Below are 19,069 nucleotides of genomic sequence, written 5' to 3' on the forward strand. Positions count from 1 at the left end.
GTTTAGTTACTGAAATCTGCTGGAGAGTCTCCTGGGTTCCATTTCTTTCTTCCAAATCTACCATCTTGCTATAGAAACAGAGACTGGAAGACATTTGTTTCATAGTCCTATTAAACCTGCTGGGGTTCTCCTGTTTCTGCCAGAGCAGGTAATGAATATGTTGTGGTTTAAAGCAGTAGTTGATGCTATTAGAGAAACACGGACAGTTTAGAAATGTCTGAGCTACGGAAGTCAAAACTTACTAGTTTAAAAAAATCTGTTAAATTTTAACTGTCCTCAATATATGACAGGGACATGGTGGGAAGCACAGAAGAATCTATAATTGGTAATAGAAAAGGAAAATCTTCAGGCAGCTTTTACCCCTGAAATACAGTTTTAAAAAGCCTTTAAATCTAAAACTTTTGGAATTCTGACAGATAACTAGGTCCTAGATGATACAAGGTTTTCTAGAACATAACCAACATCTGGACTTGGACCTAGAAGCAAAGAGGAAGCTTGTGAGCTTGATTACATTATTTGCATTTCAGACCTGTCATGCTTTGAATCAAAAGATCGCACACCTTTTGCTTCAGGAACTGATGTCAAGGAAAATCTGCCTGGCTTTGTTTGTACTGACAAATGGGAAGCTCAGCTCAGGTTGGCTGAAGGAATCAGCAAGTGACAAAATCAGCTGAGAAGGATTCAGGATTTTGCTTCCAAAACATACAAAATTGAAAGCATGCAAAAAGAGGTGTGGTTTGGAATTAGTTCCATTGCTAAATTTTTGGATTCAAAACACAACACCAAACTAGAAGGTTGCAAATTCAAGTAGATTAGACTGTTCAGTTCTATGCAGCTGTACTTGTAATATCACAGACTGCTACTTTCAGTTGGAAAGGACGACTAAAGGACATAGCAAACTGCAGGAATTTGTGATATTGCTGTCACAATAGGAATGAAGTTAACTCATGTCACTGGTGTATAGCATATAAAATATTATTACACTCATTATAACAATCCTGAACATAAAAACATCAGTGTTGCACAGTTATATGGAACTGAAGTGATACCTGTAATTCCCCATTGACTACAAATCACGCTCGAGGGAAGTGCTGGAGCTCCAGCATGATGAGGGCAGAATCTAGCCTGCAGAAACTTTACTATTGGTGATGACACATTAAAAGGATAAGAATCAACTTGACTTTCAGATGAAAGCATATTACTACTCTATGAACTGAGCAAATTTGACGAGAAATCATTGGCACACGTTAAACATGTACTCTTTCACTTCTCCAGTTAGAGTCACTTTTCAGAGCGGAATTATACTTCATTCAGCAAGAATTTCCTTTAATAACTAAAAAACAATCTTGAGCATTTTAGGTCCTAAGTGGTTTTCCCAGCAGTGTGTGCATCTATGCAGAACACCCAGAAGCTATATTTTACACCAGACACCACACACACTCACTATGGATTTTTCTGCACTGGAACACTCACAAAAGTTAAGCTTATTCAAGTAAAGCTGTGAAGTTAACGTGCATAATTTAGAAGTGCATTAAACCCTTGTGTGGACACTCTCTTTCCGAAGTAAAGTGGCTTTAGTTTGCTGTTGCTTAATCCTCACTAAAAGACACCTATGGAAGGTGTCGCATAATGTTTGAGAAAAAAGTCAACACACGTACGGCTTGTGCAGCAGCACTGCAAATTTCCCTCCACTGAACAGCAGGGGCTAACGCTAAGAGTGAAACTGTAATGCCTGTTATATTCCTGGTCTCCCCTGTGTCTAACAATAATAGTGCTAATTAGCATAAATCAGATATGGTTCAGTAGGAAATGGACTAACTTCATATACTCTCATCATACGGTAACCAACTACTTTCATATATAAACAATCATTAGCTGGTAACAACTTCCAGTAACTACTCAGCGGGGCTAGATTTCAATGTGTGACCCAGAGGTGAAAAACTCTATATTCCTACTACCAACCCTTCAAGCCATTCAATTTCTCCAGTATTATGTTTTCTTTCCATGGAAAGAACCAAAAACCAATGTAAATTCACAGCAAATGAAGGAAGCTAGAATGGCTCCCTCAACTCAGGCACATTCACTTTACAATGTAATCTAATTACCTCTGTTATTTTAGACATTTCATGAGAAGAGAAAAGAAAAGAATCCACTGTTTGTTTTCCCTGCTGTTTCTTTTGAAAAATGTCATGCAGTGGGATAATTAGCCCACAGATGCGTATGTAGGGAATATATTTTCCATAGCTCTTTCAAACTGTCTATTGTGAACTCAAGCTGCTGAAAATGCAAGATATATTATACAGTATTGATTTATTCATTTGTTCCCCACATATAGAATGAATAGAAACAAATACATGGCTTGCGTACAATTTAAAATGACATCTCCTCTCTGCGCAGAGTAACATAGGCAGTTACAGCCTACTCGGGCACAAGAAAAAGGCCACAACAATCAAAAAAGACAAGGAAAGTATCCAAGTACAAAGATTCATTCACTGAAGTCAATGGCAAACTTCCATGGACCTCAACTGGCACAGTACCCAGCGCCCTTTTCTTGTGAAAGGAGTAACATAAAATGTAACTTACAGCTCAGTCACATCCTTGGGGATGCCTTTGGGCAGGATGCGCAGCCCTTTGTTACTGCAGCGCACTACTGAGTCCACGCAAGTACATTGATCAGGACAACGAGGAGAGAGTAGACAGCTGCTTTCATCATTACCTGCAGAGAGAGAGAGAGAGAATGACCATGAGAGGATCCTGATATTTGGAAATCAACCATGCAGGCAGGAGGGCTCACTTCAGAGGCAATTGCTCACATCTAATACAAAACAGGGACATCCATAAGTCTACAACAGTTGGGTTGTCAATTGATCCCTAATATTTAGTGTCTCTCCAACATCACATACTGGATCACTGATATCGGGGTGAAAAACTGCCCTGAAAAATGGTGGCAATTGTTTTAAAGGGAAAAGGAAACAAAGTTTTATCAAAAAGCTGGCTACAAATCTTCATCTATTAAATAGCCTCTCCCTGTCACCCCAACACATGCACCCTGTCTTAGCTTAAATGGAAAACTTTACCAGACTATTAGCCTTAATCTTACCTTGACATAAGATTACAAGGAATCTTTTTTTTTAAATAACTATCTAGCTTTATTTCATCATGATGTAAATCTTTCAATGTTAAGTGTCGACTTTTAATGTTGGCATGCCACTTCATTTATCACTTTAATTGAAAAGCCTCATTGTTGACAAGGATAACTAGGCAAAAAAAAAAAAAAAAAAAACCACCCCAAGCTACATGCTCAGAATTGCTGGCAATGCATCTGTGCATGCATAAAAATATCTAATACTCCTAAAGTGGATTCAAAATTCCATAAACAACAGATTAAATCTCATAATTGAAGAACAACAGGGTTTGCATGGAAGAAACCAAGTCTTTGACGTTAAGAACATTAAAGCATGGATTTTCCCCAAAAACAACACGCTTCACAAAACATTAGGAAAATGAATACTCTAGTATCAAGATGCATATGGAAGGAAACAGTTAGTGAAACATACTCTAGATGATCATGATAGGAAGTATATAAATGTTTATGAATGCAAGCAGACTGAATGTACTGAACATTGAAATAATAAAGTTAAACCATATGACCATGTTTCCATTAGATATTTTCATTTCTTTAAGACTGATACAAAGACTAATTGAGGCAAAGATGATTTTCCTTCTTTCATGGGTCTGCCAGGTGTATGCTTGAGCCTTCAAGTTTAAACAAGACTGGAAGCCCTACTAGAGGTCTGCAAAGTAATCCCAGCAACTTTCACTCCTGAGTGTGCATTTCCAAAAAGGGATGGTTTCCATTAAAAATGACAGAGAGAAAAAGAAGAAAGGGGAATGGGAAAATAATCCCATCATTACAAACCAACCTATGCCACCAAGATATGAATGTAACTAAGCTAAACTTTTACTGTAGCTCCTGGTCTCTCCTGCTCACTTCCCCCTATTGTTTACTAAACTCACTCATTACTTGCTAATCCTGCAAATGCTTAAGCCCAAGAACAACTTTATGCACTTGGGTAGTCCCACTGAACCAAAGGAGATGAATGTGCATTAGGTTACTCCACTCTCACCCTGCCCCCAAATCTTGCTTCACAGGGAGGTAGAGGCTGATGTGCACAGGGAGCAAAACCTCATCATATACTGTCCCCACACAGAGCAACTGAAGCATTTCTGCAAAGTCCCTTGGATCACAGACCGTCGTTTTGTTCTGTGTTCGTACAGCACCTAGCATGATCGGGTCCTGTTTCATGTCCAAGGCTCCTAGCAGTTACAATGATACAAACAACAGCAGCAGCAGCAGGGGGTCCTCCATAGCAGAGGAGGAAGGGTCAGAGTTTGCCCCAAATGGCCACAGCCGTTCATTACACTTCACTGAATCTTTCTGATTGATTTCTAAATCTCTGATATTCCTATATTCCCATTATATTTCTACTGAAACGTCACAGCCCCAAGATCTAGTAGGTTCTCCAAGCAAGCCCCATTCCTACTGTCCTCAGGGGTTAAGGGAATGGGAGAAAAAGTCAGTAACTACACTGGCATCATTCTCAAGGAAGATTGCTTTGTTCGTCAAACTCCCTGGCAAGGAGCTGAATGCATTTGTTCAAGGGTGAAAAAAAGGTGTATCCTGAAAGAATTCAGAGAAACCAGTCTTAGCTGATTGCACAAGGAAGAACTCATATCTAGGCTTGGAGGGAGGGGGCCCGGAACATGGGAATCTATAGGAAGATGGGAAGAGTCAACTGAGACTACACCAAATACGAGCCCCAGGAGGATACAGGATGGGCTGAAGAGGATTACAAGGGAGAATAGGAATGGAAAGAACTTGCAGCCAGAGGGAACAGGGGATAGACTGGAGAATAGCACCGTCACCAGGAAAAGGCAGGTCTATGTGATCGGGGACTCTTTACTGAGAAGAATAGACAGGCCTGTAACCAGAGCTGATCCAGAGAATAGGAGGGTGTCCTGTCTTCCTGGTGCTAAGATACGGGATGTAGACCTGAGGTTGAAAAGGATCCTAAAGGGATCGGGAAAGAATCCCCTAATTATCCTTCATGTGGGAACAAATGATATGGCTAGATTCTCACTGGAACGTATGAAGGGAGACTATGCTAGGCTGGGGAAGATGCTTAAGGAAATCGAGACTCAGGTGATCTTTAGTGGGATTCTGCCTGTTCCTAGAGAAAGGCAACAAAGGTGTGACAAGATTATGACTATCAACAGATGGCTTAGGCAGTGATGCTATAAGGAGGGCTTTGGGATGTATGGCCACTGGGAGGCATTCATGGACAGAGGACAGTTCTCTCGGGATGGACTTCATCTGAGTAGGGAAGGAAATAAACTTCTAGGATGGAGGCTGGCACAACTGATTAAGAGAACTTTAAACTAGGAATCTGGGGGAGATGTCCAGGTAATCTCCATGCCGGATTTTAGCATTGAGAAGGAAGAAAACAAAGTAAGAAAGGATACAGCCATGGGTAGGAGAATGTATATAAGGAGGAAGGGCAGTGTGGATACCAGTCTAATAGGTTATACTGGCTGTAGAATGACCGTGCCTAACAGGGTACAGCATGTGAGCGAGGCCAAACAGCAAAAATTAAGATGTTTGTACACCAATGCGAGGAGCCTAGGTAACAAAAGGGAGGAACTAGAGCTACTGGTGCAGGAAGTGAAACCAGATATTATAGGGGTAACAGAAACATGGTTGAATAGTAGTCATGACTGAACTATAGGTATTGAAGGGTATGTGCTGTTTAGGAAAGACAGAAATAAAGGTAAAGGTGGTGGAGCAGCATTGTCTATCAATGATGAGGTAGAATGTAAAGAAATAAGAAGCGATGGAATGGATAAGATAGAGTCCGTTTGGGCAAAAATTACATTGGGGAAGAAAACTACTAGAGCCTCCCCTGGGATAGTGCTTGGGGTGTGCTATAGACCGCCGGGATCTAATTTGGATACGGATAGAGCCCTCTTTAATGTTTTTAATGAAGTACGTACTAATAGAAACTGCATGACCATGGGAGACTTTAACTTCCCAGATATAGACTGGAGGACGAGTGCTAGTAATAATAATAGGGCTCAGATTTTCCTAGATGCGATATCTGATGGATTCCTTCATCAAGTAGTTGCTGAACCGACTAGAGGAGATGCCATTTTAGATTTGGTTTTGGTGAGTAGTGAGGACCTCATAGAAGAAATCGTTGTAGGGGGCAATCTTGGTTCAAGTGATCATGAGCTAATTCAGTTCAAACTGTATGGAAGGATTAACAAAAATAAATCTGCAACTAGGGTTTTTGATTTCAAAAGGGCTGACTTTCAAAAATTAAGGAAATTAGTTAGGGAAGTGGATTGGACTGAAGAACTTATGGATCTAAAGGTAGAGGAGGTCTGGGATTACTTTAAATCAAAGCTGCAGAAGCTATCGGAAGCCTGCATCCCAAGAAAGGGGAAACAATTCATAGGCAGGAGTTGTAGACCAAGCTGGATGAGCAAGCATCTCAGAGAGGTGATTAAGAAAAAGCAGAAAGCATATAGGGAGTGGAAGATGGGAGAGATCAGCAAGGAAAGCCACCTTATTGAGGTCAGAACATGTAGGGATAAAGTGAGAAAGGCTAAAAGTCAAGTAGAGTTGGACCTTGCAAAAGGAATTAAAACCAATAGTAAAAGGTTCTATAGCCATATAAATAAGAAGAAAACAAAGAAAGAAGAAGTGGGACCGCTAAACACTGAGGATGGAGTGGAGATCAAGATAATCCAGGCATGGCCCAATATCTAAACAAATACTTTGCCTCAGTCTTTAATAAGGCTAAAGAGGAGCTTAGGGATAATGGTAGCATGACAAATGGGAATGAGGATATGGAGGTAGATATTACCACATCTGAGGTAGAAGCGAAACTCGAACTGCTTAATGGGACTAAATTGGGGGGCAAGATAATCTTCATCCAAGAATATTAAAGGAATTGGCACATGAAATTGCAATCCCATTAGCAAGAATTTTTAATGAATCTGTAAATTCAGGGGTTGTACCATATGATTGGAGAATTGCTAACACAGTTCCTATTTTTAAGAAAGGGAAAAATAGTGATCCGTGTAACTACAGGCCTGTTAGTTTGACATCTGTAGTATGCAAGGTCTTGGAAAAAATTTTGAAGGAGAAAGTAGTTAAGGACATTGAGGTCAGTGGTAAATGGGACAAAATACAGCATGGTTTTACAAAAGATAGATTGTGCCAAACCAACCTGATCTCTTTCTTTGAGAAAGTAACAAATTTTTTTTAGATAAAGGAAATGCAGTGGATCTATTTTACCTAGATTTCAGTAAGGCGTTTGATATCGTGCCACATGGGGAATTATTAGTTAAATTGGAAAAGATGGGGATCAATATGAAAATTGAAAGGTGAATAAGGAATTGGTTAACAGGGAGACTACAGCGAGTCCTACTGCAGGCTGGAGGGAAGTTACCAGTGGAGTTCCTCAGGGATCGGTTTTGGGACCAATCTTATTTAATCTTTTTATTACTGACCTCAATAGCACAAAAAGTGGGAGTGTGCTAATAAAGTTTACGGATGATACAAAGCTGGGAGGTATTGCCAATTTAGAGAGAGACCAGGATATCATACAGGAAGATTTGGATGACCTTGTAAACTGGAGTAATAGGATGAAATTTAATAATGAGAAGTGTAAGGTTATGCATTTAGGGATTAATAACAAGAATTTTAGTTATAAGCTGGGGACGCATCAATTAGAAGTAACGGAGGAGGAGAAGGACCTTGGAGTATTGGTTGATCATAGGATGACTATGAGCCGCCAATGTGATATGGCCGTGAAAAAAGCTAATGCGGTCTTGGGATGCATCAGGCGAGGTATTTCCAGTGGAGATAAGGAGGTTTTAGTACCGTTATACAAGGCACTGGTGAGACCTCACCTGGAATACTGTGTGCAGTTCTGGTCTCCCATGTTTAAGAAGGATGAATTCAAACTGGAACAGGTACAGAGAAGGGCTACTAGGATGATCTGAGGAATGGAAAACCTGTCTTATGAAAGGAGACTCAAGGAGCTTGGCTTGTTTAGCCTAACTAAAAGAAGGTTGAGGGGAGATATGATTGCTCTATATAAATATATCACAGGGATAAATACTGGAGAGGGAGAGGAATTATTTAAGCTCAGTACCAATGTGGACACAAGAACAAATGGATATAAACTGGTCATTGGGAAGTTTAGACTTGAAATTAGATGAAGGTTTCTAACCATCAGAGGAGTCAAGTTTTGGAATAGCCTATTCGACATTGGTGAGGCCTCATCTGGAGTACTGTCTATTCGACATTGGTGAGGCCTCATCTGGAGTACTGTGTCCAGTTTTGGGCCCCACACTACAAGAAGGATGTGGATAAATTGGAGAGAGTCCAGCGAAGGGCAACAAAAATGATTAGGGGTCTAGAACACATGACTTATGAGGAGAGGCTGAGAGAGCTGGGATTGTTTAGCCTGCAGAAGAGAAGAATGAGGGGGGATTTGATAGCTGCTTTCAACTACCTGAAAGGGGGTTCCAAAGAGGATGGCTCTAGACTGTTCTCAATGGTAGCAGATGACAGAACGAGGAGTAATGGTCTCAAGTTGCAGTGGGGGAGGTTTAGATTGGATATTAGGAAAAACTTTTTCACTAAGAGGGTGGTGAAACACTGGATTCGTTACCTAGGGAGGTGGTAGAATCTCCTTCCTTAGAGGTTTTTAAGGTCAGGCTTGACAAAGCCCTGGCTGGGATGATTTAACTGGGAATTGGTCCTGCTTCGAGCAGGGGGTTGGACTAGATGACCTTCAGGGGTCCCTTCCAACCCTGATATTCTATGATTCTATGATTCTAAGAGAAGCAGTGGGGGCAAAAGACCTATCTGGCTTTAAGATTAGACTCAATAAATTTATGGAGGAGATGGTATGATGGGATAACATGATTTTGGCAATTAATTGATCTTTGACTATTATGGTAAATAGGCCCAATGGCCTGTGATGGGATGTTAGATGGGGTGGGATCTGAGTTACTACAGAAAATTCTTTCCTGGGTATCTGGCTGGTGAATCTTGCCCATATGCTCAGGGTTTAGCTGATCACCATACTTGGGGTTGGGAAGGAATTTTCCTCCAGGCAGATTGGAAGAAGCCCTGGAGGTTTCTCGTCTTCCTCTGTAGCATGGGGCATGGGTCACTTGCTGGAGGATTCTCTGCTCCTTGAAGTCTTGAAACCACGATTTGAGGACTTCAATAGCTCAGACATAGGTTAGGGGTTTGTTGCAGGAGTGGGTGGGTGAGATTTTCTGTGGCCTGAGTTGTGCAGGAGGTCGGACTAGATGATCATAATGGTCCCTTCTGACCTTAATATCTATGAATCTACTAAGGTGCCATCGCCAACAAAAAAACAATTCCCAGACGATAGAACAATGACATTTGATAAAAGACAGTTCTCTCCCTCATGACTACGGTAGAACCTCACAGTTATGAACACCAGTCAACCCCACACCTCATTTGGAACCAAAAGTACACAATCAGGCAGCAGCAGAGACATTTATAAAAAGCAAATAAAGTACAGTACTGTGTTAAATATAAACTACTAAAAAAAAAGGGAAAGCAGCATTTTTCTTCTGCAGAGTAAAGTTTCAAAGTTGTATTAAGTCAATGTTCAGCGGTAAACTTTTGAAAGAACCACCAAAATGTTTTGTTCAGACTTATGAACATTTCAGAGTTATGAACAACCTCCACTCCCGAGGTGTTCGTAACTCTGAGGTTCTACTGTAGATTTAATTCAGCTCTTTTCATCATGATATCGTGGTACTGATTAGGTAGAAAAACCAGCAGAGATACCAGTCTGGTAATGAAATACCAAGTCCCATCAAGTTTCCTTACCATCACAGGTGAAGTCTTGTATGGCCACATCTTGAATCGGAATCTCCTTTAAGAAAGAGGGTTTCTGGCAACGTGGATTTCCACTGACAATTCTCCTTTTCCTTAGCCATTTCCCTAGCCATGCCAGGTGGCAATTACAATTAAAGGGATTAGACAGCAAATTACTGAAAGGGAATCAAGACAAAAACACGTTGAACATGGTCAGCTACTACAGACATTAAGTGACTAGAGCGGGGATAGGCAACCTATGGCATGCGTGCCAAAGGCAGCATGCGAGCTGATTTTCATTGGCATTCACACTGCCTGGGTCCTGGCACCCGGTCCGGGGCGGCTCTGCATTTTAATTTAATTTTAAATGAAGATTCTCAAACATTTTAAAAACCTTATTTACTTTACATACAACAATAGTTTAGTTATATATTAAAGACTTATAGAAAGAGACCTTCTAAAAAAATGTATTACTGGCATGCGAAACCTTAAATTAGAGTGTATAAATGAAGACTCGGCACACCACTTCTGAAAGGTTGCTGACCCCTGGAAGCCCATATATTCACAGCTCAAGGATTCCATTCAAAGCTCTGCCCCTTATTGTCAGTGAGAGCCTGGCCAATTCACTTAGGCTTGTTCTACATAGAAATTTTGTACTAGCATAATTGTCTGTAAGGGGTGTGTGTTTTAGACTGATACAATTCCTTGTGAGGATGCAGTTATATTGGTATTACACTGATATAACTTATTCCCTTTCCCTTAAGGAAATAAGCACATTTATACTGGCATAACTGTGGCCACACTGGAGAAGAAGGGTATGTAGCACTTTATGTAAGCTAGCATAGTTAAAGTGATACAGCCTTTGTGTATAGATAAGCCCATGATGTGAGTGAATGTACCTATCTAGAAAAGGCTGTGATAGTATTGTACTTACCTGCCTTACAGCTATTGTGAGGTACACACCATATCTTGTAACTGCTTCTGAAATATCTTTCATATGCAGTCCAACTGTTGTAGCACAACAGGCGACTATGCTAGCATTGTAACAATTCATGAAAAGAGACCATTGGATGGACTGCCTAAGAGGGGTAAGTATATCAGAGTTTGGCCTAACAGTTTTTAGAAAAAGAAATCCCTATGTACTCCAAATATCAACAATCATGCTGCCAAGCAAGATTCCTGGGGAACTGTGGATAACAGCTGTCTTTTTAAACACATCTGTATCTCGAATACCATTGCTGAAGTCACTGTAGACAGAACCTTAGTTCTTTAATTATTTCTTAAAGATTTCTGGATCCTTTGAATGAAAGCTGCTACATGTAAAGTGGTGTTATATTTAACACATTCACCGGGATAGTTCTAGGATAACTGGAAAAAGAACTGAGAGAGTCTTGAAAGAAGATAAATCCTACCTGAGACCACAGCTAATGAGTTGAAATGTCCATAATTTGTGTTTGTACTGTTTTAAGCTCAACAGTAGACTAAGGGAAGAGGGTGATGTTCTATCTGATGTATGAAAAGCAGCAGTGGTTTCAAGTTTGTGAAAGACCTCCCCAAGGAAGGAGAATGAACATGAATGAACATGTTGGGCAGAAGATCTCCAGCAAGGCAGAAGATCTCCAGCAAGACAGCAGGAATTTTAAGGTCCAATGAATGCAGCATCTCTTGTCCATGCAGCAAGTGTGTAGATTTAGCTGGAAACAGTGACATGGAGACCTTGGAACTATTTGATATCCTACATAATTTTTTTTAAAATCTGATGTCCCAGTCAAATAAAGCTATATCAAGGTTTCTTCCAGTCACTGGTCCTTCAGATTGCTATGGTATCTTATAAAAAACATCTGAGTGAACTGTGAGGAAAATGAATAATCATACCACTGCCCAGACTATATAGTTCTGGGCCAACACCACATACCCACAATATGGTTTACAGCCACTCCTAGAAAATTGGCTAATATTTTTAGCCAAAAACACCCCAATGCTAGCAATAACCCAGAGCAATGGGTGTGTAATTACAAGTTGGCCTAGCACAGACTATTGAAATTTATAGTTAGAGTAAAAAAGGCAGAAAGAAACTCAGCACGATGTGGTTCAACTACCAAAACCCCCCAACTTTCTTCGTCTCCACTATGACTCCACTAACCACTTCATTGTCAATAAAGAGGACTCAAAATGAGGAGGAAAGGAGCAGCTTTCAGAGTCAAAAAGTCATAAGCAAACATCTTTTCTCAGGTGAAGACAGGCACTGAAAACATCAATGTATTTCTAGTTATTTTTATCCTAAATTGTTTTCCATTTTCTTTCATCCATAATAGGACCACAGACAGGATGTCCTGTATATTTTCAAAATGGACTTACTTTGGCACAAACAATGTTTCCATGAGCCAAATGTTTAAACTGCCAAAGCCAGGGCAGACAGTGCTTCACAGGCCATTTGCTATATTGTCCGTAAGAGACTTGAGCCATAGTTCACACATAAATCCCAAGAACAAAACACTCCACAATTTGGAGCAGAATATATGTATATACAATGAGTTTCTTGAAGAAAAGGCTATATTGAACTTAAAGAATATTTCACACATCTGCAGCATCTTTATTCTGGGCATCTCCAAGAGCTTCATAAATATGAGTTTAATCCAAACCCTCTTATGAAGGTGATTATTGTCTCCACTTTACAGATGAATAAACTATGTCAAAGAAGAGTTTGTGGAGTAACCCTGGGTCCCAGTGATTCAGCCGATGATCAGGGAAGAGAACCCAGGTTTTCTGACCTCTCCTAGCGCCAGGTTCTAACTTATTAAACACCACTTCTCACAAACGAGACCATTTTTACCGTCAGACTCATGAAGCTGTACTGATTTCTGGCTCTATGGGCTTCCTAATTAATAAATAAAAGGTCAAAACAGGAGAACACATAAAAAAGTAACCTTACTCTTTTATTCGCATTCACATTTCAGGATTCATATGATATACACCTTTAACTCACTGAACCCACGGCAAAGATCTCTTCAGCATAGAGTTTTGCTACATGGAAAAAATATTATAACTCAATTACAAGGCTCTGAATCTGTCATTTTTATTAATGTGGAGCAGTATTTTAGTACACAAGCAGTCCTAATGTTTCCAGTAGAACTACTTGTGTAGTAAGGTTCTGCTAGTATGGGTGTCATGAACTGGGTCCTAAGGGATCATTTAGTCTGCTCATGCATATTGTTGAAATTTAACAGCTGTTTTTTAATTCACATCTAGTTCCGATTCTTAGACCTCCACTATGATCCAACTCAGGGGTTGTTTGTTCTGTATCATGAGAAAAATAGCCATCATTCTTCTGGGTGCTCTTTAAAGAAAAATGGAGACGAATAAAGCTAAATCAAACAAAAAATGAGGCACACGGCTTCGGAGTAACTGTTTAAGAATCAAAGTTGGATGAACAGTAAAACAAAGAGCGCTTACCAGAAGGGGTAATGCCCCTAGTGTGGACTGTTCTGACATAGTACTATTTATCCTTCAGTATCTTATACACATTTGTCAACATAAATTCCTCTCTTGGTGGTTTTCCGCAGTAGGATTTCCTGTTTTTTGGGGACACTGTCTTTCAGCCAACCAGATTTTACAAAGCATAACTTTAAGGTTAATTCAGTGACAAGGACTGAAAGTGAGTTCTTAACACAATATTTTTCATGTGCTGGTATTGCCAGAACATATTGGGCATGACTAGATGGCGCAGCTGGTGCATTGTAAGCACAATGAGAGTATAATTATTATCCTTAATATACAATCCAGTTAATTATGGCAGGAGGGCAGGGATTGCAACAGTTAAGATTGCATAATAGTATCTGTGCTAGCTCACGAAAGCTCATGCTCAAATAAATTGGTTAGTCTCTAAGGTGCCACAAGTACTCCTTTTCTGTTTTCAGCTCAATATTGCCCTTTGGGGATGAAGATTTTCACACTTGGTCTCCACCAAAAGGACAGGTTTTTATTAATTATATTATATTATTTAAAAGATAGAAGCTGGAGCAAAAATGGGTTAGCCAATTTTATCCACATGGAGAATAAATGCCCACTCCTATCATAGAAAGATTCCTTTTTTAAACCTGGAATGGCTGTGGTAGATAGCTGGAAAACGGCATGACAATAAGCCCTTCAGGAGGAGAAGTGCCTTTAAAAAAAAATCAGATGTTGTGTGTTCAAAGTACATTTTGTAGGGGTGGGGGGGAAGGTCCTACATTTTATGTTTTCTCTATTTGGACCTTTTATTTATGAATTAGGAGGCCCCTAGAGCTGAAGATCAGCACATCTGCATGATACTCTCATAAGTAAACTGTGGAAATGTGGCTGAGATGAAACTACTACAAGGTGCATGTACAAATGGTTGAAAGACCATTCTCAAAAAGAGTGGTTATCTCGAGTTGCTGTCAAATTGTGAGGGTATATCTAGTGGGGTTCTTCAGGGGTCAGTCCTGGGTTTGGTACTATTCGATATTTTCATTAATGACTTGGATAATGGAATAAAGAGTATGCTTTTAAAATCTGCAGATGGCACCAAGCTGGGAGGGGTTGCAAGCTCCTTGGAGGACAGGTTTAAAGTTCAAAATGACCTTGACAAATTGGAGAATTGGTCTGAATTCAACAAGATAAAATCCATTAAAGACAAGTGCAAAGTACTTCACCTAGGAAGGGAAAATCAAATGCACAGCTACAAAATAGGGAATAACTGGCTAGGTGGTAGTACTGCTGAAAAGGATCTGGGGTTACAGAAGAACACAAACTGAATATGAGTCATCAATGGGACCTAGCTGCAAAGAAAGTGAATACGATTCTGGGGTACATTAACAGAAGTGTTGTATGTAAGACACGGGAGGTAACTGTCCCGCTTTACTCAGCACTGGTGTGGCCCCAGCTGGAGACATGTATCCAGTTCTGGGCACCACAATTTAAGAAGGATGTGGACACAATGGAAAGAATCCAGAAGAGAGGGGAAAAAATGATAAAAGGTTTAGAAAACCTGACCTATCAGGAAAGGTTGAAAATACTGGGCAAGTTTAGTCTTGAGAAAAGAAAACTGAGGGGCAACCTGATAACAGTCTTCCAATATGTTAAGGGCTGTTATAAAAGGACAGTGATGAATTGTTCTCCTTTTCCACTGAAGGTAGGACAAGAAGTAATGGGCTTAATCTGCAACAAGGGAGATGTAGGTTAGATATTAAGAAAAACTTTCTCACTATAAGGGTGTTTAAGTTCTGGAACAGGCTTCCAAGGGAGGTTGTGGAGTCCCCATCATTGGATACATTTAAAAAACATGTTGGACAAACCCGTGTCAGGAATGGTCTAGGTTTACTTGGTCCTGCCACAGAGCAGGGGGCCGCACTTCATGACTTCAAGGTTCCTTCCATCCCTACATTTCTATCATTCTATGATTTGTCAGCTTCCGTGGGTAAATTAGTGTCTAGAGAAAAATAATGGGTTGAGGAAGGGCTTTAAGTTTTCCCTACACATTTGGCAGGATATGGTGGGACTGAGCAAAGTGTGCTGAAAGGGAGCTGGGGCTGAGGACATTCTTCAATTTCTGCAAGGTGATCCAAGCTCAGGGACCCCTTTGATCCCCTCTGGAGCTCACTGAAGTTAAAGATGCTCCACATGAGTGTGGAGGTCCAACCATGCAGATCAGCTTGCGGGATCAAGGATAAGGTGTACAGGAGGAAGTTCCCCTCTTGGGCGTTTTAGGAATTACATAGCAGGGGAAAGCAAAAGGCAGCCCAACTCCGGCATTGCCTGACCCAGCATTGCACAGTTAAGTTTTCTCAGCGTGAAATTTACCTGTATTTATAGACAGTACATGGCCTCTTGGCACTTCACTACCACATACAGGGCTTAAGTGACGCAACAGCCTTGAGCAGTCTCTCTGCTCAGGGGTGAATTTCACCCTTCATATAGTTTCTGGTATGGAGAACATACATTCACACGTCACAGTAATCTAAGCACCTCTTGATGATTTCATTTAATTAATTTTATTTGTAAAAATAAACACTGTTATAAACTATCTTGGCACCATATTCAAAGGGCTGGAAACTGAATAACAAGGCGGCGTCTCTTTTATGTGATTGCATGATTGCATTGTAACCCCCGGCTTCAGATTTTCCCATTTATTGTAAATCTGAGATGGATCTGTTCCAAAACCCTGGATCCAAACACCCAAGAAGACTGGCAAAATCCAATAATCTGGTTCCAGTCCAAATTTTGTAGCTGTAATTAAAATATTCAAGTGCAACTTTTATTTATGGAGGAAAATTGATAATGCATGTTATTGCATAGTCAATAGTGGGAACAATGATCAAATCTTTTCTGAATGTTACTATCTGAGGAAGCATGGCTTATTCATATGGAATGGTACAATAAATATCAATCAATCAATTAAACTTAATATTTTTTCAAATATACTGATACTTGCACTAATTACTTTTGAGATACATTATATAATTATATTAGAAAACTAGATACAGATATATTTTGGTACCAAAACAGCTCAAGATGTTTCCATGGAAACATGATGATGCCACTTGGCAGGACCATTAGGTCAATGATATCTAAGTATCACATGGAACAAAACCTTCACTATGCAAAATTATTTTTGATGATAAGCAATTTGAAAGCCTGGAAGGGACAATAAATTGCAACAGTGTTAGGATGGAGTTTGACTGAGGCTATTAAAGTGGGCATTTTCAGATCACAAACAGTAATGTTTGACAGTTGAAATCCTATAAAATTAAATAATCAGATTTTCTATACCTAATGATAGTAATATACCCACTCACATTGAAATAGGGCAATCAGACTTTTAGCAAAGGTAGCTTATTAAAAGGTTTCAGTCAAAGATACAAGAATATTTTTTATAGCAGGTGTGGACAGAGCCCTTGAAATAAAGAATCAGCCAGTCAAATCAAGCAAATCAAGCAAAAATGTCTTTATTAACATTTGCAAAGAGCTATGGAAGCTGAAATATTTAAAAGGAAAAGTTCCAAATTGCAGTCTGTCTTGATACTGTTATAATCAGCTTGGAAACACACTCTAAAATCTAGGCTGATATTTTAATATTGTGTAAGTGTGCCCTCTTAGCATGTTTAGTTCATGCAAAACCCACTGTGGATAAACATGCTTGCCTAGGTATTAGAATACATGCATTAGGACTGGGCCTGCAAAACAGCATGCACACCTAAAAAGTGGGAACTTAAATATCTATTTAATTTATCCCACTGGTTGTAAGAAATCATAAAAACAGCTATGTTTTTGCAATGACACAAAAAATAAATGTATGCACTCCCTCTGCTGGAAACCATTCCTTTGAGTGCTATTTTCAGAACTGTATACTTTCTGATAATGTTAAGGATAATGGCTGTAAGCAAAAAGTAAACAAAGCTGTTTTTAATCTGGTGAATGAGGTGAAATATAATTTCCCAAATAAAAAAATGGAAAGAAATGTTAGTTTGAAAGTGGTTATTATAAAAATGAATATAAAATGGAGCGGTTCATAGTTTTGTATTAATAAATGGCAAAAAAGTGAAACCTAAACACTGATTAATCCTCACAATTTGGGGTGAATAGGACAGTCAATGACCTGAACTCTCTAAGTCATGAAAGTAATATTTAATCTCTAGTAGCATCAGGATGCAAGCACAGCCACCCATAATGGAATGCTGTTATGAAACACAGGTTGGGAAAACAACAGTTCCTCATTTTCCATGTAAGGTGCGACTATACTTGTAGCACCTTGTAAAGTACAGACACTGTGCACTCTGCTGACATAGGGATAAACAGCAGTGTAGACGGTGAGGTACAATTTAGATGAGGAGAGCAGAGTGCCCTGCACCCCTGAACCCTAGGGTAAATACCCTAGATCAATGGCCAAGCAGTGCCTATGATGTCTACATCATTATTTTTAGCGAGTGCAGCACACTGCAGCCTCCCCACAGCCAGAGCCTTTCCCTGCTGCGCCCAGTAGCTCCCAGCTGCATTCCCCGACCAGAGCCTTTTAGTGCTGCGGGTAGCTACACAACACAGTGACAAGAGTGGATGCAGCCTGCCTTCACTGCAGCATGTAGCTATATATGTAGTGCCTGTAATCTACGCACTGCCGTACGTGTAGACACGGCATGTATCTGAACGATATGACCCCAAATCCAAAGTCCAGTGAGGTCAATGGGAGTCCTGCCATTGACTCGAATGGGCATTGGATCAAGCCCTATGTGAAAATCTGTCTGAGTGAACTTCCTAATTCAGACATGGATAGGAACACAGTGTCCATCTTCCACGGTCAAAGTGACTATTAAAAGGCATTTTTGTGCCAAAGCAGCTCTGTCAATTGTTATCACCTTTAACACACTGCCAGAGGCTGTGAAAATCATTACGTGCAGCTGAAAAATACCCACAAAAGTGAAAAATTCTTTCCAGCCATTAAAACATGACACAATCACAAATTACTCCCAGCCTTGTTTGTGCAACCAATAACCCAGTGAACTGTGTAAACAAAGGGAAACTTCAGCATTATTTGTTTACGTCTACACAGCACTTGAAATTGTGCTTGACCTAGGCTGTTAAAAATAGGAGTGTGGCCACCGTGGCAAGGTGGCAGCTTGGGCTAGCCACCTGAGTATATAGCCAGCGGGTTGCGAAGGATTGCATTTGGGCGGCTAGTCTGAGACGCCACTATGGCTATCCTGCTATTTTTAGCACATTAGCTCTGCTCTAGACAGCATGTCTGTCTACCAGTGTTGGGAAACACTCTTCCAGCTGCTGTGTTGACATACCTTCTATTTTAGAGCATATGATGAGCTAGCTCCTTTCCTGACATTCATCAGTAAGTAAATGAGAGATGGTTTCCTGCTCTGAGGTAACATGTAATAGCAGACAAGCACACAGAGATTAGGAAAAGGGAAACAGAGGGAACTGTTAAAAATTGAATAGATTCACTGTAGACAGCATAGCAGAGGTGAGTTTTTGAGAGAGACTTAAAAGCAGACAGGACATGATTCTTGGGGACTAGTTCAAGATCATCACTCCATGCATAGGGGATGCATTGAAGGAGGCATGGAGGCAACTGTAAGAAGCAGGGAAAAAGGCAGAGAAAGCTGGGAATGC

General features: G+C 40.2%; 1 protein-coding gene across 1 annotated transcript in view; it reads right to left on the reverse strand.

The window, feature by feature from the left end:
* Positions 1-19,069, reverse strand: part of SLIT3 (slit guidance ligand 3) — an 806,608-nt gene that overhangs the window by 155,365 nt on the left and 632,174 nt on the right. The window contains exons 19-20 of the mRNA XM_048861176.2: positions 9,947-10,110; positions 2,584-2,716 (exon numbers count right to left, since the gene is read on the reverse strand). Of these exons, the coding sequence (XP_048717133.1) occupies positions 2,584-2,716; positions 9,947-10,110 (297 nt within the window). The remainder of the gene's footprint in view (positions 1-2,583; positions 2,717-9,946; positions 10,111-19,069) is intronic.

Source organism: Caretta caretta, chromosome 8 (assembly GCF_965140235.1).
Source record: "Caretta caretta isolate rCarCar2 chromosome 8, rCarCar1.hap1, whole genome shotgun sequence".
In the NCBI taxonomy this organism is placed as follows: Eukaryota; Metazoa; Chordata; order Testudines; family Cheloniidae; genus Caretta; species Caretta caretta.